The 27,620-nt window shown below is 36.6% G+C and overlaps 1 protein-coding gene across 7 annotated transcripts in view; it reads right to left on the bottom strand.

Annotated features, from left to right (window-relative positions):
• KMT2E (lysine methyltransferase 2E (inactive)) overlaps nucleotides 1-27,620 on the bottom strand; it is a 67,504-nt gene that overhangs the window by 24,958 nt on the left and 14,926 nt on the right. For all 7 annotated transcript variants that reach the window (XM_080575336.1, XM_080575338.1, XM_080575339.1 and 4 more), the window contains 12 exons: nucleotides 24,181-24,365; nucleotides 16,561-16,672; nucleotides 15,985-16,214; nucleotides 14,307-14,387; nucleotides 13,304-13,362; nucleotides 9,091-9,263; nucleotides 7,692-7,730; nucleotides 5,738-5,950; nucleotides 4,226-4,356; nucleotides 3,051-3,168; nucleotides 2,790-2,899; nucleotides 1,610-1,871 (listed from right to left, as the gene is read on the bottom strand). In XM_080575336.1, coding sequence (XP_080431462.1) covers nucleotides 1,610-1,871; nucleotides 2,790-2,899; nucleotides 3,051-3,168; nucleotides 4,226-4,356; nucleotides 5,738-5,950; nucleotides 7,692-7,730; nucleotides 9,091-9,263; nucleotides 13,304-13,362; nucleotides 14,307-14,387; nucleotides 15,985-16,214; nucleotides 16,561-16,672; nucleotides 24,181-24,251 — 1,599 coding nt within the window. In that variant the 5' untranslated portion in view covers nucleotides 24,252-24,365. The remainder of the gene's footprint in view (nucleotides 1-1,609; nucleotides 1,872-2,789; nucleotides 2,900-3,050; nucleotides 3,169-4,225; nucleotides 4,357-5,737; nucleotides 5,951-7,691; nucleotides 7,731-9,090; nucleotides 9,264-13,303; nucleotides 13,363-14,306; nucleotides 14,388-15,984; nucleotides 16,215-16,560; nucleotides 16,673-24,180; nucleotides 24,366-27,620) is intronic.

Below are 27,620 nucleotides of genomic sequence, written 5' to 3'. Positions count from 1 at the left end.
GGCATTATAATGATGTACAACGAATGTTGTCATGTCAAAGGGAGAAGTTAACATACTATTATATGGAATTTCTTCTGAGCTCCAGAGTGTATTTCATTGAAGTGACATTTTCCATTTACAATCTCACTATAGTTTAATAACAGTGCCATGCCACAGAGAAACAAAATTTAGCTAACTAATAATGGTTATTTGGTTTGAGAAAAGAACACAGAAGAGTAGCTTTGAGGGTTAAGTTTGTTAGCCCTACATGCAATTTTACCTTTTGATTAGGTGACTAGACAGAACTCCTTAGCATTTGTCTTTAAAGCACATTTGCCTATATCCTTTCTTTTACCTTAATGTTATGTATTTCGTCACAGGAAAGAAGGTATCAATTGACTGACTGGGCCTCTATATTTATATACACAGTTTAACAGCTTTATTATCCTCACAATTCTTATTGTTTTAATTCTTTAATTCTTATTGTTAAGTTCAGTTTGGAAAAAACATTGAGTTCTCCTGTGACTGCTCTGTCAAAGCACTATATGCTGTGCTAAAAGCCCAGGAGAAGGTTCCAAATACCAGTTAAAAAGCAACAAAAAAGTCACGTAAAATTGGAAAGTTTAAATATTGCCTCTGCAGATCACTTTTAACAGTCACACGCCATGCCTTCTGGACTTCCAAGCATTTTAAAGCAACGTAGCTACTAAAACCACAGAACAATGTGATTGTCTTATGAAAACTGGGGGGGGGGGGGGGGGGGGGGGGGGGGGGGTGTCAAACATGCTCATTTTCACTGTATTTCCTTTGCTCCTAGTGACACTGAAAGATGAAAAACTTGAAAATCTCTCCTCCCAGAACAAAAACTCTCTCCCTCTCCCCTTAAATCATCATCACAAGCCACCACATTCAAAGAAAGTTTAAATTGCATTTTCTCTACAACAACAAAGATAGTTACCAAGGCAACAATCCTCTCATGCGAAATACTTCTTTAACAGCTGCTCTGCAAAGCTAAGTTAATAATTAATTTCATGGATCTCTCTCTCATTAGTTCCTTCATACTGACATTAAAAAAGACAGATCTAACAATTGACTACCATGGTATTACCAAGTAGCTTTACCACACTAACTTCAAAACATATCCTCTTCCTCCCATCTCTCTAAACTCTATTTAAATTCCTTATCAAGTTACAAGACAGCTGCAGCCAACGCTCAATATGCTGGGCTGAAGTTTTATTTGTTAGAGGAGCAGTATTATTTATTGTTATGTTTTAATATATTACACTTCTGAGTAACGTGGCTTTTTGGTTATCTACATTTCATGATGGCCTGGGAGCTCCTGAAAGCATGACATGAGGCTTTTGCATCAGAGATCCACAAAGAAATTTGGAGGAAAAAAATGTCTAGTTAAAACTGGTAAGGGAACCAAAATATTTAAATCCAATCAAACATTAAGTAAAACTGGGAATAATATAAAAGACCTAAACAGCTTATTCATCATTCTGTTTTTCTTGATAAATCCACATATCCCTTTTTCACTGACTTATTAAAATTATTTTAGTGACTACACAAGAGTTTTAGAATATTTGTGTTTAAAAGCTTTGCTTCCTAATCATTTCTGTGTCAATACCTGATTATTAGAAATGGAGAGCCTGAGGGGAGAAAGTTTCCTCTGCTTATTATCGGTGATTTTCATTTTGGTGGCTCCTCCTTCACAATCCAATGTGATATTCTGATTTTGAGTCTCCTTTTCTCTTGAAACATCTTTCTCTTTCTTTCCCTTTTTCCTTCTGGTTTCATATCCAGTATTGATGTTTTCGGTAGGCTCAGAACGTCTGAGGACTGGACATTCAGGATTTTCTTTGAGGCAAGCACAGTCCACTTTGTATTTACTACAAGTAAATAAATCCAAGAAAGCATATTTTGATTAGGCTGTACAGCAAAGAGATTTTTTTAAAACTGTAACTAACACATAAGCTGATAATTTTCTCGTATAGAATTATACTCTTCAGTGCTTCAGTTTTCGAAGCTGGTGTCAGCTGAGATGTTCCTGCACAATGTACCAGTGCTCTAGAACACTTCCTACTAGCCAAGAGAAATCATTACAAGATGACACACCTTACTTTATAAGAAGGTCTACACGGGTCTCAAAAGCCTTATTTTGCCATCACATTTCAAAGAGGTGACTAAATAACAGATCTTTTGTACGTAAGCAGAACTTAAGTGATAGTTTCCTTTATCATTTCAAAGGAATTCTTAAAAATAATGGCAGTTTACTACAGTTTTCCCCAGATCATAAAAGGAGCAGCAGTTATATTCAGAAAAACGTTTATTATGTTACAGAATTTAAGGCACTAAGCATTCAGTATTTTTCAGTGTTCTTAATCCCCTATTTGTAGCTAAATTCCAGACACCATCTTCCTAACGTTATACTACAGAGCCACTCCGAAACAGGGCATTACTGTGTAGTTCCAGATTTTTTCTGCTCTCCCCACATTATGGGGCACCTATATACAGAGAAGTTTTCATAGTCCATGTTTATTCATATTCACCCAAGTTTGCCTGTTATCTGCATTACTAATAGGTAACTACAATATTGCTAGAATTAGCAACAGATATTCCGTAATAAAAATATAGAAGAAACCCTGCCTAAACATACACTATTCACTGCAAAAATAAGTACTCAAGGAGCATGGCATTATTAATGCACACAAAGTAGTAAATGATACAAAAATCAAGGTCACCCTGAATGCATCACAACTTAACAGGCATTAAATGTTATTGAATGAACAGTGTGCTCAAATACTTACCAATTTCCATAATCAAAATCAAATGCTATTGTAATCTCTGCTCCCTTTGGAATGTTATGGATGGAGTAAATATAAAGATGAATCGTTCCATCTTCAATTACATGCCTCACCTATGTAAAAGAGAACATTATTTTACTGCAATGAAGTTTTACTGTTGTTGTTGTATAGAAATTGTAAAAAGTGCTCAAATTATCAGTTGGAAAAAATTAAGGGAAAGGGGACATTAAACGTAAATAAGCTTAATTTCATGTATATGCTCACCTCTGCATTTGGTGTACATGAACGCCTGATGAATCGAGCTTCATTTCCAAAAGTCCTTGCATCAACACACATTTCTAGCCCATGGAATTTGGAATAAAACAAAACAAATGGGTATGGCCTGAAAAACAGACAAGAAAAACCAGAGCTTTTTTTAAAAATTCTAAATGCAGCCTGTTTGATACAAAATTAACTAATGTGAAATAGTGTTGGCAAGATATGCTGAATTTGCGGGCTAATCTGAGAATGACCCATTTGTATTTGAAGCTTCATGTTTTCCAAATATATTTTCAGATTACCGAAAGTTTGAGTCACAGCCCTAAATGCAATTCTTCTGCATGGGATTGAAAGGGAGGAACAAACGCTAAACATGGAAGAGACAAGGTAAAGAATCTACATCTTTCTTAAGCTTTTCTTGTAACAGGTTCTAAAATGAAACTCCAGTAGAAATGTAGGTGCCTCACAGAATCACCTCAAAAAATAAAAACAACCACTTCACCCTGTCTAGATCTTGCGATACCACTAACACCCAGCCTTCTTGAAGGAATTGGGCATCTAAACACTCTGCCAAGACATACTTTAAGTTCTGCTACTACAGGCGCTGGGAACCCTCCTGTCTTTACTGAGCAAAAGCTCTACGCTCGCTTCCACCAGCAAGCCTCTTGCAATGTCCCAAGTGCCTGTGTCCCTGCAGTTAACGGCAGCACTGACAATGATCTGCAGGTAGAAGGAAGTAGCCATGCATTACTCTGTAACCTACCAACTCGAGAACCATGGCAGTTAAAAAGCCCATGTTGACTTGCGTTCAATTCTGTTCTTACCCTGATAGAATTAAAATCTCTCTCTCAAAAAAAGTCTGTACCACTACTTTCCTGTTTATTTTAGGATGGCAGGACCCGTCAATCCCTGGGTTAAGGTGCATATCTGCATAATTGAGAACGCAGGAATCCTTTAGCCAGGTAAGAACAAAGAAAGAAGAAACTATTTCCTGAAGAGAGCTATAATGATATCCACGAGAGAGTGGAGGACACCAGATACCAGCTGCAATTATTTTTAATCAGACAACAAGTAAATGAAAGGCACCACCGGTAATCAAGACCCACTTGTATCTTAGGCACAAGTTTGGCAAAAGAGCATTTAGTAGTTACCTTATTAGAACGTATTTGAAATAAACAAACCTTTTAAAGAAATATCCATTAGCTTCAAATTGTTCTCTGAGCATGAACTTTCCTCTGTATTCAATAATAAGTGCATCAGGAGGCAAGTCTTTGGCAGCTTTTAAAATTTTCTTGTTTTTTTGCACGTAACTCTATAAAGACAGAAGTTAATTTATGAAATAATGGCAAAAATGGGTGGAAAGTTATTAACAGCAGATCATACTTTCACAACCACTGAACACCGCTATATGAACTGAAAATTTTGTTGTAATTAAACCTCCAGACTAATTTGATCAAACCGTCCTGTTCCCATGCCAATGCAACTAGTTACGAACTTAGATTCAAAAAATGCCTTAGCCCTGTATTCTAGTACAGCTAAATCACAGCATACAGATGTTCTCACAATTCAAGTATTACATCCCACAGTACTTTTAACTGTCAGCACACGTTGACTGCTGCATTCATTTGCATAATGCTTTCAAAAGGCTTCAATTCCTTCAAACAAAACAGAACATGCAAACATACAAGGACATCCATGATTCATTCAAGGAAAAAACAGAACAGGAAAATATCAAAATAATAAAAAAGAAACCTGAGAAAGTTTGCAAATTTCTCATTTCCGTATCTTTAGATGGAAGGATGTCTTTTAATTAAAAACCAATACATACCCTGACAATTAGTGAACTCTCAAAACTGTCACCGTCAACCAAAAAGGAAGTAGCCTCTATGTAGGCAAAAGGCTCTGTAAGCAGGGATATTCCTCTAAGGAGGCTGTCCCATATGCCATGATGGTCTTTGAGGAAAAGAAGCAAAGATGCTTCTATTAATCTGCTACAGTAACTACTCCTTGAGATTTCTGCTACAAAATGCTAAGGTCTGTTATATGGCTCTGATTTTAAGCTCATCATTAACTGATGTCAAAGACAGAAAGACATTGCACAATTTCTTCATAAACTAGAAATTACAGGATCACAAGAGTACAGAGTCAAACATCAGTACTGGGATACCACCTACCATCAGCAACATCCTTCATGATGAAAATGAAATTCTATTCTATCTGAATATCTAAAAATCCAGAACAGACTTACCACATCTCAAAAAAACACATGCAATTAACATGTTGATACACATAGTAGAAAAAATATCAAATTTTGATGCTTCTTTCTACTCTAACCATTCCTGATATTCCTTACACATCAGACAAACGGTAACAAGGAAGTTTACTGTGTTATTCCCTCCACAACAAACATTTTAAAGGACAATTCAGGTTTCAGGCTTAGTATAGCATTTTAATTATTTTATGAAAATTGGTACGTAAGTTTGATTATAATCAGGAGTGATATAGCATGTATGAATATCAATTAGAAACTCTGAAAAAGCTGTTGTAACTCTGATGCTTAGATCTGGTGAGACAAGATAGAGGAAATGAATGTGAACTTATTTACTTGTTTATTTTTAAAGCGTCTAAATAGTTATCTTTGTCATGGTATAAGCACACAACAAACAATGACACAATGTGGCACAGCTCCTTACCTCTACTGGAGGTTTGAAAATCAGATTGCTGGTGCTGACTTCTTTTTTGTCATTTCCATTGCCTAATCTCAGAGCTATTTTTTGTGCCTCCCTCTGAACACCCTCACTGTACTGGTTGTTATTTGCTTCTTCATAACGATCCATCCATGCCTTGATTTTAGTTTCCCATCCAAAGTTCGAACTGTCAGCAGGATCAATCTCTGGAGCCGAGCCCTATAAATTAGAGTAAGCAACTTGTTATTATAAGGTTAAGATTTTACTTATTTATTAATTGAAAGAAAGGTTCCCACTAGTAAGCTAGAAACTCAGAATATGTCTACAACATGCTACAAAATAAAAGGCAAGAGTATGCCATTGATTTAAATTTATATATAACAACTATGATAATTGAGTTCTGTCATAACAATACTTTGCATGCACTTTTCCCTCTGCTACAGGAAGGGAAAGTTCACTCTATGGGAAGTACAGTTTAAATTTCTGTATTATTTAAGAGCACTCCACTGAATTCAATAGCATTACATTTGTCCTTTTATAAACAGCATCATTTCATAAACATTGACCAATGTTCAGGAATACACTCCTTTTCAACAGGGATTCTGGCTTTTAGCGGGATGAGGATGGAGACTGACATTGTCTCCTCCCAAAACTGCCCTGCATCAGGAATCTAACAGTGCAGGAATTGGAGGTCAAATCTCCCTTTCTACTCAACTTTATGAACGTATACAAATAAAAAGAACTCCAGCTTCCATTCAATTACACACAGATTTGATATACCACTTTCAACTTCAAGGGCTATGCTACATCTTCCTGCTTCACATCTTATAAAGCTTTACGAATCCTTCCACTACAATAAGGTGCAAAGGCTGCAAACTCAAACATTACAGGCTTTGCACACAGCATTTTTCTCCCCTTGCCTGTTCCTCACTAAACAATTTTCTTCTGCAGTGCTTCGGGTCCTTTCACTTTCAAAGAAAGTACCATTGTACCTCCAGACCTCACAAACAGCAGCCAGGCTGCAGCCAACCAGTGCTCCTTATGGACAGCAGCAGCCAACGCTCCCTTTTCTATCCACCTGAGCAGAGACACTATTAAACATTCATAAAACAGCAAGTAGTTCAGTACTTTAATTTACCTGTTACTAATAACATTTATTTTGTGCATTGAGGGAACCATACATACAAACAGTGTAACAAAGTGATGCAGTTTAAAAAAAGAAACAGAACCACACAAACACCAAATTCATAAAGACAAAATTGAGATTTTATTCTCTGATTTCCTTATTTTGTCTTCATACTTGCAAGTCCCAGTCATATCTGGTACATCTTAAGCCTAAGTTGTGTCCTACTTGTATTTATTTCAAGCATGAATAAACTATGGGAACTATCTAGCTTTCACACCATGAATATATCTCTCCCACAGAAAATTTGAAGACTGCTATAACATTTCAGTCTTAGAATGCAGACATCCCAACACCATTCCTTACACGATGCCAGCATTTGATCATTACAGAGACTATGCCAGCACTAGCAAACAGAGTCCCACCAGATGAATACATCTGTGTATGACAGAGCAGAAATGCTAGCTTAGCTCTCAAGTGCAACACAGTCGCTTCATTCTTTTGCTGCTTACAGTTATTGATAAGTTGGAGTTACTAAGCTCAGATGAAGCATGTGGGAACTTTGTTCCCTTGCATAGCACAGAAGTGCCCCAATTCCTCCACTGGCTCTTGAGTATCAAGTATTCTTAAGAAAAAAAGTTCACATTATGCTATTTTGGTTAACTTTGCAGAACAAAAACATGCTTTTTATACCTATAAAATTATTATGATAACTACATAATTCATTATTAAGAGTATTTTAGTACTTTAATATGAAGCATCAGTGTATTTAGGACTATGCATTCAGTAACATACAATTAAGATGTATAACAAAAACAAAGCACTGAATCACACTACCTTTACTCTTGAAGATTTCCTGGATCCTTCTCGAAATGCCTGAAACAAAATTATGTTTATTTTTTAGGAGGAAATACAGAATCTCTTACGCAATTCAAAACCTATTAACAATTACCTCCTCTTTAGTGGACCATTCTCAACACGCAAGAAGAAAACAGACAAGCTACTCAAATCTCAAGGCAGTGGGTTATCCCACAAAATATATTAAAAAAATAAAATCAGCATTTCAAACTAAGTGCACATTGGATTTCAGTGCTAGTAGTCCATGTACCCCTGCCTTTCTCCCACATTACAACATGACTCTAGAATTTCAGAATGCAACAAGGAGTAACTCAACAGTTACTTAGGGAACACCCTTTACTTAGCAGGTTAAGTCTGTGAATAGCCCATATCCTTTACTGCAGTAATTATCGAAAGAGGGTAGGGGGGAAGCAGGTGACAGAGAACCTGTGAAATTCACTTTCATTCTGAAATCTCATTCTTTAAGTTATCTTATGTTATGGTAGAAGACAAAAACCAGTAGAATACAATGTAGTAAAATATATATTCAGAACCTTTCATTCAAAAGGCAATATTTACTTAGTTACTGGTATCTTTTGGAAATATTATTTCTCACTCCTACATTTAAAGGACAAAATTCTCATTCAAGCCAGTGAAACTTAATCACAGAAAGCAACTCATTAGTTTAGGAAATCCCACATACTTCATTTCTTAACATAGAAAGTATGTTGCTCACAACCAGACAGTATTATCACAACACCCTCTTCACCAAATTATTTTAGTAGCTAACTTTCTGACAGCACACTTCCATACAATTTCAACTCAAATAAATAAACGTAAAATCATATCAGGACATAGGGCAGCAACCCAACTGGCACAGGTTGCCCAGAGAAGCTGTGGATGCCCTATCCCTGGGAGTGCTTGAGGCCAGATTGGATGGGACTTTGGGCAAGCTGGTCTGGTGGGAGGTCTCTCTGCCCACAGCATGGGGCTGGAACTAGACAATCTTTAGGGTCCTTCAAATCCAAACCATTCTGTGATTCTATAACCACTTCTGAACTTAAACCACAACTGAAGAGACAATTCTTCTTTGGTTATCCGAAGCCTGCTTTGACTCACCTCTACCTGTATTAAGCAGTTTGGCAAAATATAATTCCTCCTTACAAATTTTATCTCAATTATAAAATTGATCTGTCACGGCTACTACATCTTATTTTATGAGAGTGGAAAAAGGCAGGAAGATGGTACCATGTACTGCAACAGAATATTACATTTTAATCTAAACCCAGGTAGTAAAATACTAGTAACCATAACCTGGATTTTAAAACCAGTGTCTCTTGGTAAGAGACGTCACACAGCTATAATTTGTAACAGAAAAACAGAAACTACATTCACTTACTTTTTTACATTTTGCTATGTTCTGCTCTTTCTCCCCACTTTTTTTCCTTTTCTTATCATTGACCTTTGTAACTCTTGTAGCAGTTAACGTAATTGTGGTTGGTGTATGTTGAAAAGCAGTATATAGTTCCACAGGAACCTCATCACCACTCTCTGTTGCGCTGGTATCCCCATCTTTAAAAGAAAGAACATTTTGTAAGCAATGACATAACATAGAAAGAACATTCACTAGCTACTCTACGCCTGCCTTTGAAAGCCCAAAATGTATACTGCCAAATGTTTCAATAACTCATACACAAAATTCACCAACAGTTTTAACAGCATGAAAATGAATGATCTGTGAAAAGCTAGTAATTAGCAGATGTTTGCAATGCCAGGTAAGAAAAAGATACCAGACTAACTCATTTTTTTAAATGGAATTATTTTATAGCATTCCATTATAAGCAAAAGTAGAATCAAAATCAAAAATGGTAAAAAAAAAAAAAAAAAGAATTACTAGTCAACTCATCACCTACATAAGGCCTTTACTTGTAATACAGCTTTGGGATTCTCTGATGACGATATTCTAGAGAGGATTAAAATTAATGACTGTCCAGCATTTCTTTTGAAAGCCTATTAATCAGTCATGTGCAAGTTGTAATCAACTACTTCAGCTGAAATTTTTAGTGTCGAGTTCCTTTTTCAGGGCAAATATGTCAATGTTGCTCAAAAAAAAAATCCCCTAAAGATAACACTCTGCTACTCCCAAGGAAGAGAAAAGTGGAAGTCTATTTCCCTTGTTAAAACAAGATCATACACAAACTGTTATTTTTGTTTTCTGTTGTGACACGAAGACCTAAAGCCAAAGTCTGAAGTTTAGCATACATCAGCATTTATGTCAGACAAATACATTTCCTGACCTGAAACAGGATTACCCTAGTTCTGTCAAGATGAAAGGCTGTCAAGTGTGGGGAGGATTTGAAGAGAGATGGTACAAATAGATAGGAGACTGCTCTTCATGTATGCTTAGTACAGGCTTCTCACATTTTAGCAGCTTCTCCAAATATTCTGCCTTCAGAGCATTTCACACTAAGCGTGACTTTTTGAAACCACACAGGGGAAGGCTTTACGAATACTTACGATGAGAGCAGAGAAAACATTCCTTCTGAGCTCAAAAGGACGTTGCCTTTATCAGTGCACTCAACAGTACTATCTATTCTTGAAAACTTCTCTAAATAAAGAGATCCAGCTACTGGTTAGTCTGGATTTTTCTTGCTCACAGCATTCCTTAAACAGGATTCCTCTGTGAACAGTAAACAATCCAGTTTTACTATCTTGGTTCTTCTTTCTAAGCTTGTTAGACAAAGCTATACTTTACCTATCTTAAGTTGATGTGGGGATATTTATGCACGTATTATATATATATAGGTGATCTTAATTTGTCTGCATCTCTACTGGGACTATTTTATGAACTATCACTAAAAAACACGAAGAAATGTCTAATCAAAAACTAATTTTAACGAACAGCCGAACAATCAACAATTGAGAAATGAAAACCCAAAGAATCATCTCCCTTAAAATCATCAATGTTATATCCCATACACTATTGCCTACAGCATCATTACACATCATGTCACAGGTAAAACCAACCAACCAAAAAAAAAAAACCAACCTGAAAGCCCCCACAGAACACCATCTTCCTCAGGGAAACACCATTTCAATATTGTTGTCTATCTACACTGTGCTCTAGCTTACTGTAAAAGAGTAATTACCTCAATCAAACATATAATTACACCAAGTTGTTTTGAAACACTCCTTCCTAACCTACATAACCTGCTTTCACTTTGAAGAGCCTTAGCAAAGCACACTAAGCGAAGGTTTTGCATCTTGGAAGGCAAGGTACAAAGTTTCCAAAAGTTTCACAAAAAATTACAAGCCCAGACTTTCTTCTCGGTAAGCAGCAAGTGGTTGCATCAGCACCTATTTCAAGACCAGACCACTTGGAGCAACATCCTTGAACAAGTAACACATCTGGCTACTGTATCTTTAAATAAAATCATCCTTGAAAAATTTAGGTGCTTAACGAAGGTAGCGCACTGAACCATAGCAAGCAACCTAATCCACAGAGAGCAACATTATACAACCGCGGGCCCCAGAACAATAGACTAGGAATGCTGCAAGGAAGAAAATCCATGTGGTTATGCACACAAGACACTCGCCCACTTCCACATCATGGGACACATTTCCCTAAAGGCTCTTTTCTTGAGGTAAAACAACTGATCTATTACTTGCTGCCCACTTTTTAGCTCCGGATGCAATGCGGCTAATAGCAGCAACACTTCACAAGTCTTTTTAAAATGAAAACCATTACACGGTAAAGTATTCTCACATCTAAATGAAAAGCCCTATTATATATAAGCCTCTGAACCTCTGTATACAGATTTAGTCAGAGAACACAGACCAGGCAATCTTGCCTCTAAAAACCTGAAATTTAACACCAAAAAAAATAATAAAAAAATTTGAAAGCACCAGAATGTTACTGAATTAACAAGTCCATTGGAATCAAAGCCTTTTTTTGCTCTTTCTGCTTGACACCATCTATTGAAACTGCCTGTTTTTACTAGTGTCTCATGGCATATGAACATACCTAGAATTACTGTAAGCCTGACTGAACCACGTCACATCAACCAACACACAAAAAGTGCATTTAGCCAAGCAAGTGTATTAGCTGAATGAAAATTAACCAGAGAGCATGTTAACATGAGAACATGTTAATTTCTAATTACTGTGACTTTTAGTACTTAATCAACAGTGCACTAAGTCACAGCTTAAACTGGATAGTTGTTTGTTTTTTTAAAACTGTTTTCATACTTAAGGTTTACCATTTGTCATTTCTTTTCCTATTGACTACACAGAGCAGATTTAAAAGACTATTCAAAATTAAGGATTAAGCTGAACACTAAGAAGGTTCTCTCTCTTCAGCTTCTATGTAAAATTTTGGCTACTTTTCTTTCCTTAAGTTTATAGTAAATGATCAAATAGCATGACTACAAACCCTAAGAGATGACTTAAATAGCTCAGAACACTGACTTTCTGTGTACTGTATGTAAATTCAAATTTAGCCTCAAAATATCATTCCACTTAATGAGTTATAACATAATAGAACAAGTATATTTATTGGAATCAGCAAAAATTATTTTTGAATTCTAAATTCATCTAGCAGGTCAACCAAAACTTTATGAAGTAGGTTTGGTTTTGTTAAAATGAAAGCAGACAAAAACAGAAATTATTATGGTGTTCTAAATAAGTCGTTAATGTCTAATTGACTAAAGCAGCTTGCACAAACCCCCAGCACTTCAGAGACAGAATTTGAAAGTAAAACATGTTAAGTTCTAGGCGGTCTTCTATGTTATGACTTTTGCAACAGAGCTTTAAAGTTATCACCTGTTAACAAAACCCGTGACACATTTTGACAATGGCTTGACAGAACTCCTGACAAATTAATGTCAGTTGAGCTTTGACATTCTGTAAATGGTAGTAGAGCTCATCTCATAAAATATAAAGACTAAAAAGCTTCTTGCTTCATTAGGTTATCAAAGAGTTGTTATTAATTTTTGTGGTTGACAAAAATACCAATGTACATACACAAATCTAGAACCAACAAATTAGAGTTAGGACTACCCCTCAAAACTGTGTTACATTGTTTTAAAGCTCATTTAATTATGTAGTTCTTCATCAGAGACAGCAGTATCACCAGTAATGGAATAGTTTTAAGATGATAGTATTAGGATAGAAGTAGTCTATCTACACTGTCAAGGAAGAAGTGACAGAAACATGAAGTCATTTTTTCCGCAAAAGAAAGTGGACTTAGCAACCCTCTCATCCCAGAAGTAGTCTCAAACTTTCCCATCTATCTTTAGTAGCTTACTCAAAGTATTCTTGTTACTGTAAAAGCTACATTCATTCTTAAGAAACTTTAACAATGTTCAGAATGAATTATTCCCCAACAATTAAACTGGTGGTGACATCTTTTAAGAAAAGACTTGGAACTTCAACTATTCTGATATAAAGCTCTTATTAACAATAGTCACGCAGCAGGTATTGATTTACTGAACTTTATATGCTGAAGGCTATCAAAATTACAAAGAACTGTGTATATGTCCTTACATCTATGCAGTTGATAATTTATTTTATAACCTTTACTGAAGAAAAAATCTTTTAAAAGCTTTACCCACCTGACATATTTTCCCTTTTCCTTTGCTGTAACAGCACTGCCCTTTCTTTATCCAAATTCCTGAAATTAAAAAAAATAAGTTTCACACTTACACGTTAATATATCCAAGTATTTAAACAGAACTTCACTGTAATACAAGGCACGTGTGGGTATTCAAATCACTTCAAAACATAGTAAAAATATAGGTAGCTCAGAAGAAAGACTGACAGTTGGCCCATGGATTACAACTGAACAGGCATTAAACCATTCTTCTGCAGATTCCATAAAACAATCATCACAATATAATAACAAAGATCCTAAGACAGTATGGTTCAAGCAATTTCCCAGAAGAAAAATATAATTTATTTGTAATTAAATGTTTTCTGAACACACGTCTTTTATTCATTGTTTAACTGACAATGTGCAACATAACTAACCGACAGCATTTTATGCTCTGTATCCCAGAACAATTATTATTAAAGGCAGGTATAATCTACCTACTACATGGAACTAAATACCCTCCTTGTCATGTCATAGGACTTCAGGTTTGAGAGGGAGCATAAAAATACCCATTCCAGAGCAAGAAGTCCTTGGAGGTGAACACTGTAGCATACTGGAATGGGGCCATAAAAATGAAAGATGAGAAATACTGGTGGAGCAGTTGATCTGGAAGCACTGCTGTTACGGGTTCTCCACATTTGATAGCCGTGAAACAAAAGAGAATGAATTGTCTGTATATTGTCCAGCCTGAGAAAGGATCCACGACTCATTGCTATGACAGTAAGTGTTTCAATTGCTTAACCCTATCATCTAGTGAGGTAAAACAATGACAACTGAACAAGAGAATGCAGACTGGTAAGGTCATCTGCATCAGAAACATAGCTTCTTCATCTAAAATTCTCAAGATTATGTCACATGGTCTGCATTTTTAACTGTTGGTTGTTCCAGGACTACTTTGTTTTGTTTTGAAATATTCTCTACTCGTTCTAGTTGTTTTAGAGTTCAAAATTATCTGAACTACTCACCTTGGTTGACAACGTTCACACAGATATATGTCAGGAATATGCTGCCGGTCAATTCCCATGCAGTCAATGTGCTGCCAGACACTACAAAAAAAACACCCCACCTTTTGGTTATTTTACGTATGACTTTACAGACTCTGTGTGTGTAAATACACACACACTTTTTTTTTATATATATATAAATATATATATATATATTTCCCCTCCTGTCATGATCTTGACTCAGATTAAACACTACCTAAAACTACTTACTGAATTACTATCTTCATCAGCCCTCTGCTAGCCTTCTGACTTCCTATTCTGCTGATCACTCTGCAATTCCAATCTTCAGGCTGCCTCCCAATGCCTCTGCTTCCTTAGCCATTTTTTTTTTGGTAGGAATTTTTATTTTAATATGAAAAGGGAATTCGTTTTCTCTCTCTCTCTCTCTATATATATATTCCTGAAGCATTTCTGCAAAGCCACTGCATGCCAACATGACACCCACACCACATATTCCTTTGCTTGACTGCAAAGTCCTGTGTAGGAGCAGAAGTCACAAGACTGGCACGACTGTTGTACAACCCAGGAAGAGCTTTAACTGCTTCCCACAGTCAAGGAAGAAAGGCTGCTTGCTAGACTGAAGGCTAGAAGTACATGGGACACAGAAATCACTTGAGAATTTCTTACAGTTCACCCAGCACCTTACAGAAAATCTCCTCTTCAAAGCTAGCAGACTGCCTAACTGGTGACAATCTACAGTTCCCCTGCTGAAGGAACATCTCTATTTCAAACTAAGAGAAAAGGTTACCAGAATCAAGGACCACTGAAAATGAACAAGCTTGTTATGTAAGCAGCCAGAGGAGTAAGACCTGAATTAATATTTTAATTAGCTGTAGCAATCATTTTAGAAATATAATCTAGTAAATTCAGCAACATCAATTAGCTCATTATATGTATTGAATGAGAATGTATAGGCTAACACTGAATAATTCCAGAAATATGAGATTTGTCTTCTCCTGCTAAGTGTCCCACCTCTAAAAATTTCAAAGCTCCATTTTCCAAAATGCAATTGTTTAATAGCATCTGCTTATATAAGTAGCTACTTGATCATACTAAAACATGAACACAAGTTTAAATATTTTAACTCTGGTTTCCCAAATAAGAATCTGTTAGCTTTAAGAATTTCAATAACTATCGAAAGACCAAGTCTTTTGAAGATGAAGAGTTCTTATCAGAAAGATCGCACACACAAAAAAGCCTGTGATTTGAGAGGCTTATGTCATATTACTTTGCTTCCTGCAAGTTACTTGGTTTACATGTACATACTTTCCCAAAACACTTTTATTACTTGGTACCTTCAGATTTTTATTTCACCATAATGACAAATAACTTGCAGAAAATAAATATCCTTTTTAGAAAGAAAAGGCAAAGATATCCTTACTAGAGCAACGATACATAAGTAAAGGTATGAACAAATTGACATGAATAGTTAAGACAGATTAGAATAAAGCGTGAAATAGTCGTTACTCTTAAACTACTCTGCCTTTTAAAAAGCCTTCAACCTTCAAACATTGTTTTGATTATGGAAGTTTCCTCTATCTTATGAATCAAGACTGTTAAAACACCATTTAATTGCACTCAACTTGTCAATGCAGCTTTAAGTCATTTTTACTTTTTCAATACATTTAATATTCATTACCTGCATTTGTCACAACAGATCATATATCCATCATCATGTGTAAAACCACAAATGCATCTGGTAATATCAGTTCCATAGCTTCCATCCTCTGACGTACTGATGGTAGTAGCACTGGAGGTTTCATCAAAGTTGGGAGTGGTAAATATGCCTACTTCATTCTTGCTTATAAGCACTGACGGAGGAGGAGAAGCTGGAGGCGTTGGAGGAGGCCGAGCACCATAGTTATGGTCCTAGATTTTTTTTGAAAGGTAAGTTACAGCTCTTAAGTGTCAGACATTCTGATGATTATTTAAGCCAAGGTATAAGAATTAACTTTATAAGTTTCTGAAGTTCTGTGCATTTTTAAAGTAAGTTTAAACTTGTTTCTGTCATTGCTCATTCTTGGTGTGTTGTTTTTTTTTTAACCTTCTTGACTATGTTTTACATAAAATTCACTATGTTCTGTATTCAGCTTTCTAATCAACCATTTTTAGGCTTTTTACCCAGCTCCCAGTAAAATATGAAACTATAAGCATGAATCAGGAGTTTTTCCTATTTAAGAACATCAGATTTTACCACACTTAGCATGAAACTTACTGCATAGGGCAAACCAATGTAACTGTGTGAATGCGAGCTGCTGGTATACAACTGGTGCGGATAACTGTTCGATTTTTCAACTACCACAGGGCTAGCTTCTACAGATTCTGGTCTGCAAAACAAAAACAGAAGAATAATAAATAGTTATACTAATGCATATATGTAATTTATTAATGTTATGTCAATATACTTGTTAGTTACGATAACTGTTTCACAACTGCTAAGTAATTACCTGCTGTTCCTGTTAAAAAGGAGCATACAAAAAGGTTCAGGAATACAACAACTATCACCACCAAAACCACTTTTGCCCCCACAACTGCCCATTTAAAAGAAGAAAAAAAAAATCACTTTTCTTTCATCTAAAAGGAAGCTTCCAGAGCGGCAGAGAACTTACACCTCTGTAGCTACAAAACTTTACTCAAAGAAAAAAAAAAAAGAGTACATGCTAAATCGTTTCACATAACCTGCAAATCTGGACATAAAAAAACACACACTTTGTCAGGAACTCATCAGTCAGTATGCACAGGTCTATCGAGTTGCAATAAAAGCTAAAGAAAGGACTTCGGCTTAATTAAGACAAAAGACAGAGGCAACAATACACACAACTGCAACCCGTTGTGGACACAGCCCCAGTACTAGCACCGACACTATGAAATTCTGCAGAGACATCTAGTGGTAGCATCAGCACATGACTCTCAACGTCTTCATGAACCAGCACCCACGGCGGCAGAGAACTGTTTCTACAAACAGAAACCTTAAGTAGGGCAAATCTAAAAAAAGGCACTTATCGATTTATTTTTTACCTTGAAAGAAAAAGAAGTGAACCATTTTCTAGATAAACCTTGGTAGAGAAAGGCAGTGTCACCTCTAATAGAGGAACTATGGTTTACATGTACTAAATCACAACGCAAAAGTTGAGAAAGGTAAAGGAATATTAAAACAGGAAGAGCTTTTTGAATCCAAGAAATTGCACCTTTTCTCAGCTCGCGTGTCACTAACTTGTCGATTTTGCACTGCACCACAGAATCCAATCAAACCAGTACAAACTTCAAATTAATGCAGTTACCTAGCTGCATTTTTTAATTATTATTATTTTTTAAACACTGAGAGGCAGGGCAAAGTATCAGCATCTTTTAAACTGAAATGGCTTTTGACTAGCATCACATATTGAGCCCAAGTGGGTAGTTTTCTAATTTTAGTTTTGTTGTGCATCAAATCTTTTTCCCCACAAAGATTCAGTAATTCCTTGAGCTGATGTTTTAAAATTGGTCATTCTGAATCCTAAGTTAAAACAGAAATTCACGTGTTTTTCTCAGACATCAAGATATAAACGTAAGCTTTTTTAATATGCCATGAAGTGAAGCTAGCTTGATTTTAGAAGACACCAGCAACTCAAACTTTCTGCTAACATGTCTGTAAGAATATAATTCTTCTTCCTGCGAAGAACATACAGAACTGGAAGCGTCCCACTAATATCTTTAGCAGCTAATTTCTTCTCATTAGCTTTTCCCTTTGTGATCTTACTGTGTAGAAAGAATCGCTAGTTAAAAATGCTATCATCAGGTGAAGACATTAGTCACAGAATTTCGGGGGGGGGGGAAAATCTTTTAAAAAATACTCATGTTTCTAACAGTCACCATGCCAGGTGGGGGGATGTACGGATCACACAAAGTACTAGCAGATAAGAAACAGAGCTTGTAATTACAGTAGCATGAGGGGAAAACCAACAACTCTGAAGTCACTTGCCCTTATTTATCTCAAGCCCAGAAAAATTCTCATTTCTTTTCTTACACTGCTTCTCAGCTGGGAAGTACTTTTATCAGAGTTTGTTGGAATTACATCCTGGAAGCAAACGGGTTCATCAAGCCCAATTAAAAAAAGATAATCAAAAGGACACTAGTTGGAAAAGCTTTGTCTTTCCCACAGATTTGCCTTTATCTGCATTTGGGCAGTTATCAACACCATTAACGTCACCTAGTTAATCCTTCTTGGATCTTGCCAGTCCAAATGCCGATTAATCAAGAGCCAACTATCCATCCAATAAGCAAATCAATCAATCTTTACATGCCCTCAATACCCACTACTTCACTAAGTGAGCATTCAATGAAAGGTACAAGAATGGAAACATATGTCCTAAAAAGGGAGGTCATACATATTTCATCAACTGACTACAAAATTAAAAGGCACTCTTGCAAAATATGAAGCTAGACAAAAGACCCTACTCCTTAAAATGTATTTCTACCTACACTAGATGTTTACAAACCACTTAAGAGAAGCACTTTAAAATTTAGAAACTTAGAGGCATAACTCTTGTGGGAAGCAGAAGCTTCTAAAAAGGAAATGCAGAAATAAATACAATCCATTTTCCCTAATTATTTTAATACTTGTAGAACACAAGAGTGGAGGGTTAAAACCAAAAAGGCACAACATTCATCTGAGCAAGAAAAAACAAAAATGGGCTGGGAGAAAACTGGGTGAGAAGCAAAGACAACTAAGCCTTCACATTAAAAAAAAAAAAAGTTTAATAAGCAGCATATAAGCAGAATCAGCTTTCAGTAAAGCTTTTTTCCCCATCCAAATACTCGGGGGCACACCTCTTAGTAAAATTCCTAATTGCACAACCAAATAAAGCATTAGATGCCATTTTCAATTATTATTTTTTTAAAACTGTTGTTCCTTATCCCAAAAATCTAGTCTTCAGGACTCAATCTTTCTACCACTTACATGTCTGATCAACTTCTAAAACCCAGAACACAGCTTTGGAGCTAGCATCTAAGTACTTGATTTAGAAGACCGCAACCATGCTTGGTTGCAGAGAAACCTATTCTCTACACTGACTATTAAAAATGCAGGAGAAGACAACACAGGGAAAGCAGATGAAGGAAAAAAATCTTACTATACAAGGCTAAAGATTGCAAGTATACATCCTGGATAGTTCAATTCCAGTTATATCCTAAATAAATGCTTGCATTCCTTTCAAAAAAAAAAAAAACAAAAAAAACCCACCAAAAACACCCACCACCCCCAATCTTTCCACTGGCATTATTACAGGCATCCCGAAAAGCAAGTTTTCGGGAAGAAAGCAAGCCTTGAGATCTGAAAGAAGGCTCTGATATTTTCCTTGCTCGTTTCTTTAACCTTAAACCAGCTCTGTACCAAACTGAAATACCAAGCTTGGCACTCTTCTGAGCATGCCGCATTTTTCAGCCTTACCTCAGACAGCTGGACCCTTACTATGGGGAGAAGGTACGGTATTTTCAGTTTTCATCGAAACCCTCTTAGAACATGGTATACTTGGAGTTACACCCAAATCCTAAACATATGCTCTGAAACAAACAAGTATTACCATGACATGCTGACCATGACATTTTGCTAAAGTGCAATTTCTTAGGTGTTATGGTCAGCAATTCAAAACCATGCTAAATACTCAGAAGTAGCACAACAGAAAGGACCATTAAAAAAAAAGATACTCTTATGTTCCTATAATGGAAAGATACTCACACGTTCCCAGTTTGCAATGACTTTAAACATTCTTGTAACTTGAAAACAAGTTAAAAAAGCAAAGATACTATGTTTTCTTATAAGAACCACTCAAATTTCAGCTGCAGTTGAAAACTCTCACGTTCTGGGTTATTTCCTAGAGGTTATATTTAACAGTACAATGTAAACTGAAAAATATTCTGCACATTGCCAGCAGATGGCATTAGTGAAAAATTAAATAGGCTACACATGAAGTCAGTTCACAAAAAAAGTCAGTCCCTATAAGCTTCTAGCTCACCTGTATTAAGGGAATAAACTACAAAACATTCTAAGCCAATGGTAATTTTTTCTTTAAAAAAGTCCCCCTGCCCCCATCCCATTGCTCTCAAATACCATTTTGTTTCTGCCTGAGCGATAATTACAGAAAAGGTGGTAGTTTTTGACTACCAAAATTAAATTAGTCCTTGGAATCTGGGGCCCTCAACCTCTTCTGTAAGACTCTTGGTATTCAAATGAAAAATAATCTCATTAAAACTAAAATTGTCATACTGTAAAGCTTACCTTAGGAAGATTAGCTAACACTACTTCCCAAAAGCACCTTTAAAACTCCAAATTAAACTTCTTGCTTCCAAGTATGCTTCAGCAACAGCAGCCTGCCATACACCAGGTTTGATCGGTCTAATCAGAGAGTCTGGGTTTGCTTTTCCTCTGTACCAGCACACCTGAGCATTATCTGGCTGAAGGTCAACTCAGATAAAGGAATATAATTTATTTTGTATGAAAAGCAGATAACATTTTCTATTTCAACACACTTCACCTAGCCAAACACATCAGATGGCCTTACCTACCCAGAGAACAGAAAACTGAGCACTACTTCTCTACCACCAACTGCTACCTAAACATCCTATACCAGGCCCTACAGGTACAGGCTGGTCTGATACCATTTATCAGCAACCTATCCATTCTCCTATAACACTTCAGAAAAAAATAATCCCTGTTTCAACACCAGCTAATGGGTTAAGTTTGTATTGATTTTTATTTAATACCGTAACATTCATAACCTTTTCTCCTGGATATTGAGCTTGATACAATGATCCATACATAGTGGGTTTTGAGTTCAGAGTACATTCATACATTATATGGGCCTTTTCTCTAGAAAGCTTATACAGATATTAAAAAAGTAGAATAGTACTATTGATGGTGTACCTTATACACTGAGCTACACTAACAATCTCTTAAATCAGGAAGCACATTTTGAACTTTCCAAAACGGCTGGCTCTGTATACTACTAAAAGGTCTTTAATGATAAGAGGGATTCTCTTAAAAAGTCACTGGTATTCATCTTTAGACAGTCTTTTACAAATTTTACACCTGCACTGAATCAACGTGGTGAAATACTGTAACACAGAATCACAAACGGTGAGGCTAGAGGCTGGCTGCTCCCACCCCTGCCCAAGCAGGGACACCCAGAGCAGGCTGCCCAGGACCACGTCCAGGCGGCTTCTGAAGGTCTCCAAGGAGGAGACCCCACAGCCTCCCTGGGCAGCCCGTGCCAGTGCTCTGTCACCCACACAGCATAGAAGTGCTTCCTCCCCACGTCCCTCTGGATGGCAGCACAGCCCTCTGGTGAATGAGCCCCTCCCCACAGTTCTGTGTTATCTGCAAGCTTACTGAGGGTGCACCGTACCCCAGTGTACAGATCATTAATGAAGATTTTAAACTGGACTGGTCCCAGTATTGACCCCTGGGGCCCTCCAGTAGTTACTGGCCTCCTTGTTAGAAGTATGTAACAGATAAAGTACCCACCATTAAAGAAACCACCACACTAATCCCTTAGTTTAAAGCGTGTTTTATCCTTCAGGGCTCCTTCTCCTACGTAATTAGGTTTGTCATTCCCCCTCACTCTTGTGTTTGCTCACGCTTCAGCAACTGATGAAGCAACATCAGACCTGTCAGTCACTGTGAAGAAAGTCCAACTCCTCCCACCTGGGAAAACCCCAGAACCTGCTCAAAGGTCTATCTATAATCACTATCAATACTATCTATGCCCAACATATCCTTGGAAGAAGACATAAAAAGTACACTTAAAGCAGATAAACACTGATAAAAAAGGTTACCTGAATTGCTTATGCAGTTATTAAGTACACAGTTTTGTGTCACACTTCTTTAGATACGGACATGGCTTTTAGATAAATTAATTGTGCAACTAGCTATTTTTCAGCAATGATATTCTCGGAGATTATATTAACGAATCTAACTGCTAACAGTCACCTAACATCTGAAGAGAAGCAGCACCTAACTGGGTCTCCATGCCACAGTATCAAGCAAATAACACAGTGAACTACTTTGTTTATACTGACAACTATATTTATTTATCCTAATTTCAGCATGGCTTGCTGAGTCTGCAAGTAATGTTAGTAACCTCGGGAACTGTGACCTCCTCGAAACATGAAAATCCACAGGAAAAGATAATGGAAAGAGCTGTGAATGATTCACACTGAATTATTTAACACAGAGTTAAAATCATTTTCTGTACCAAGGAAAGCAGCGTTCATGGTTATGAAATAGAGATCAACAAAGCAATTTTAAAGACTTTAATGCAACAAAGTTTCAAATAAAGGATTTTTAGTTTTCTTTAGATAAAGAGTTCTAGTAACCTAGATTAGTAAAATAACCTCATATACAACTGAAAAAAAAACACAGGAAAGAAACATCCCTTTAAAAAGCTGTTTGAGTTCTTAAGCGTGTAACAAATTTCCTTCAGTATTTGCAAGAAAAGATATCTTACACTGAATAACGTTGCTAGCTTAGCACACACTCTCAAGCAAAGATTTTATGCACACTACTTTTATTGATAGTGGTTATTCAATGCACCTGTTAAATGAAGGACCACTTTGTGAAGTTTATTTAAAATCTCTCCATAGAACAAATAAGTCTAAACCATTGCTTCAATATCTAAAGCAAACAGACATTCATGTGTTAACCAGAAAAAGTAAGTGGCTTAAATTATTACTAAAGACTGTCTGTACTCAGAGGAAAGTAAGGAGTAACAGCATCTCAAATAGTTAATATAAATGACGTATTTAACAGTTTTTGCTCTAAGAAATGAACTGTTCTTTCCCCCCCTCTGTTTATGCAAGGAAGTGTACAAAACGTAGTGTGGCTTACACAAACTCTCTTGATCTTTAACATCACCTTTACTGTCTTGACACCCACTTTTTCACAAGTCATCTGTCACGTTTTACTAACGCAAAAGCCACAGAGGAAACAGGAAAAAAATCCAGATAGTGCTCTGAAGTACACAGAGCTAAATGGGATGATGTCCTATATAAACAGGTAGAAATAACAACATCTTGGTCTTTTACTTCTCATGTTGATCAAAATATTATTTCTTCTCTCATAACGTTCAAGAGCCAGGTGGATGCTACACACGTGGGAAGATGTTCACCCGAAAGGAAAAATCTCCACTCAGAGCCCAACGACACCTCAAATCTAATTCATCTATACTCTGCAGACTCAGGCGCCAGCAGGAAAAACATAAAATTAAAAAAACACTATGCTTATTTCATGCAAAGCTTCTTGTATTAAGGATTTTTTTTGCAACCTTTCATAAGTGGCTATCCAATTTTGTGCTAATTGAAAGAGCAATTGCCCTATTATTTTCTACTGATTTTCAATATAAAATACCTTTGTGAAAACATAGCGTTAGACAATTAAGACAGGCCTTTAACTTTCAAAAATAAAGGCACCCTTATAATTATTACTGCTCTTCTGCAATTTACCATACCAGAAGATTTTCCCACCCCAACATGTGAAGTTGATTTTTTTTTTTTTATTTTTAAAACACAGGTTAAGAAAACTTAACTAGTAAAATATTTTAAATGTGAAAGGTGAATCAGGCAGCATCTGCATTTCTCAGTCTGATAAGGAAGAAAAACATGCATCTGTAGAACAGTTTACCTTTTCTCCTTTACTCTCCTTAAAGAGAAAGAAATTGACTTAGAAGTTATTGTTTTAAGTTATTACTAACACAGTATAACTAGAGACTGATAAGTCTTCTCCAACTGCATTAAAAAGCCTCAGTATGAGAAAATAGGTAATTAAAAACAGAAAACTTACTCTTTATGTTAACATACTTACTCTGAGCCTGCAGCCATTTCCAAATAAGAAGTATCTGCTGTGTCAACCCCCAATGGGATCACTATGCTCATGACGTTCGTTTCTGATAAATTCGATTACTACAGAGTCCTATGCATTGGTATCCAAAACACTGGGGCATGCCAGCCACAGTGCTCATTGCAAACATCTAAGTGCATCCACAAACCCTGTTAAAAAAAAATATAAAATAAGAGGACTGAGTTGGATCATTTCAAAACAAGCAATTTACATCACATACTTAAAATTACCATTAGTAACCGTCATTTCAATAGTTTTATTTTATACAAGCAAAAGGAAGATAAAGCGTTCTATTTTCTTTAAGAGTCGTTAATATCAAATACACTTTCTGATGATCTCAAGGCTTATTAAAGTATTACAAACTAATTAACATGCTATTGTTTAAATTGATGATCACAAAAATGCATTCATTACATTCAGTGAAGCGACAAAGACTCGCTTTAGAGGTAGCATACCAAACATGTTCAGACCAGGTGTTCAAGACCAGGCTGGATGAGGCCCTGGGCAACCTGGATCCGGTGGGTGGCATCCCTGCCCTTGGCAAGGGGTTGGAACTGGGTGATCTTTAAGGTCCCTTCCAACCCAAAGCATTCTACGATTCTGCGATAAACATCAGGTACACTTGTTTACTGGTCTATTTCATCAGAGCCCAGCTGCTAACTTTCAACAGAAATCTGATCAAATAATTTTTCAGGTATTTCTCAGAGAGCATTCTTCACATATAAAAAACACAAAAACTTTCAGTGTTCACAACACAACCTAAACATTACATAAGGAACAGTCCCAGAACTTCCATTCTTTTCAAACCAAAATAATTCTAATGATTCACAAATAATGATATGAAATGACAGTTTCAATCTCATTTTAACAGATCACCATCAAAAGATACTATACGCATAGGGGGCCAAAGTAACAAATGAAAAAGAATCAGGAGTAGTTTTTAGCTGTAGAGCAATAACGCAATCTACTTTGACTCAGGCAAGTAAAGAAAACAATCCCACCTAGATGGCAGTTATTGCCAGTCTCCCACTTCTCTTTTTGGGAAGGGCAGAACAGCGGACAGCACAGAAGAGGTACGAACCTAGTTCTATAGTTCTAGTTCTAGAACGCTCTAGTTGAGCGCCTCATCTGTCCCCACTCAGAGATTAGAGAACTATGTATTTTTTATACCCCAACACAGACGAGGTTTTCCACATGTAGCCAGGTAACTGAAGCATAATGCCCCCACCTTCACTACCTGCATAATGAAGTATTACAAAGTCCTTCATGTGTGTCAGAATTGCCAGAACAGAGACCACCCAGCAATAAGCATACAATGACTTAACAAATACACTTCTTTCATCTGACAAAGCGTTCCATCCTAGCTGAAGTCTATAAAAGCCCGACAGCTTTGAGATCAACATATTTTAACACTTCTCCTTGCCAAACACACTACATCGCCAAGAAAAGCTAACTGACCTCAACTGGAAAATGGTGTGCTTCTAACAAGGATTCTTCAGAAAAGTGCTGCAGACTTAAACCTGAATTTGCTCCTTTTGTTGATCAAGGCAGTATCTCCAGAATGCTGAAGTAGCATCTACAATGTTAACCATCCCCAAGGGATGAACGACAAACATCTCTACGGGATGAACTGCCATCAGGTCTTTATCTAACTTAAATTTTAACTCACTACCGAAGTCTGGCAGTTAGTATCAAACACCCTGGCATGCTCAGTGTCTAAACCTACAGTTCATTATTCCTCAAGACAGCAGCAGTTGTGTTTTGGTCCTATTAAATGAGTCACCCAATGAACTAGAAAGCAATTGGGCCAACCAGCCATTGGGGTATCTTGCTTCCCTCAAGTTACCACTGAGCATTTCCTCACCAAGTATCACAAACATCAAACCGTATCGCTAGGCTATGCATAAAATTCAAGACTAAAACATACTGGTTTCAAGACTAAGCAGCAAGAAAAACCTGCTAAACCAAAAGCAGATATAGAGTGGTAGCAGGCATATAAAAAAAATCCAAATCCTTCTCACCATTTAAGTGAGTGCTCATCCTGTTGCCACACGGTTTACTCATAGGGTAGGAACCTTAAACTGAAGGCTTAAAGAAAGCCTTACGAACAATTTATAACGAAATTCGTTTTCCACTTAGTTCCCTTCTGAAAAAGGGAAAAAGTTATATTAATTCCTATTCGTGAGCTGAAACGAAGCTATGAACTTGTTTAATCCATGTAAAGCACATGTTAAGACAACAAGGTCGATGCCCCGTCATCTGCAGTTTCACCCATGCTAACAAATCCTTACCATAATAGGGCTTTTTGTTTTACGCCTGTCATTAGGACATTCCAAAAAATATTTTTACTGTGTCATAAAGTAGGTCTAAAAGACATGCTGGACACCACAGCCTAGGATGAAGATCCTCATCTACCCTGAGGTTTCTCATACTCAAAACAGCTTTTGGTGGTGGTGTTGTTTGTTTGTTTGTTTGTTTGTTTTTTTTAAACTGGATTTTCTTTAAACACTTCTGACCAGGAAGAATAACAACTGGAAATTAACAGAGCCAAAAATGCCTGGGATACTGGTGGAAGTGATGAACCAACCTAAACCAGCTGCCTTGTATGCTATGACATCTACAAACTTGCATAAAGCTGAGGTTACCCAATCATCATCATATATTCAAACTACCTTCACGTCAACAACATAAAGAGATGTGATTACCAAATGTGAGATTAAAATGAACTTTTAAAAGAAGTAACAGAAAAAAAGGGCAGATTTTAAAGCTATGTACAGAGAAAAAAACTCACTGCTAACATGTGGTCCAATTACGATTAATGTTTTGATCTCTGACCAAGTACAACATCGCTCTTGTAAGGAGAAGAAAAAGGGGGTGGGGAAAGGGTGGAAGCAGAGCTATTTGAGATACATCTGTTGCAAGCTCTTGACATCTTTAAGCCTTAGTCAGAATTCATTCAAAAATCCTAAGACACTAACTGACACCAAATAAAATTAAATACCTGATCGACTCAAATTCATTCTGCCGAACAGCATTGTAACAGAACTTGGTTCATTTAAGAGGAAACGGAACAAGACTGTGAGGCTACCTCATGATTTTTCACTACCTTAAGATTTCAGATCTTCACCACACACATGCAGAGCCCTCCAAAGCTTTTCTTCTGCCTGTAGCTAAGACCAGAAGAATTAAAGTCACCAGATCATGATACCTACACAGCCAAGGTAATTCAAACAAACATAGCTCATCCTCAACAAATTCCCATAAGAGCAAAAAAAGCGAAAGGATAAATTAGGTTACACCTATTAATGTGATCCTATAGACTACTGAATGAGGAACAACACTGATATCAGATTTCAGATGAAGGAAAAGAATTATTTTGTCATGTCAGAACTAGAATATTGTCA

Source organism: Anser brachyrhynchus (genome assembly GCF_964034855.1).
Source record: "Anser brachyrhynchus genome assembly, chromosome: 1".
NCBI classification, from domain to species: domain Eukaryota; kingdom Metazoa; phylum Chordata; class Aves; order Anseriformes; family Anatidae; genus Anser; species Anser brachyrhynchus.
Note: the sequence above shows the minus strand (reverse complement) of the source record. Positions and strands in the feature narration are given on the sequence as shown.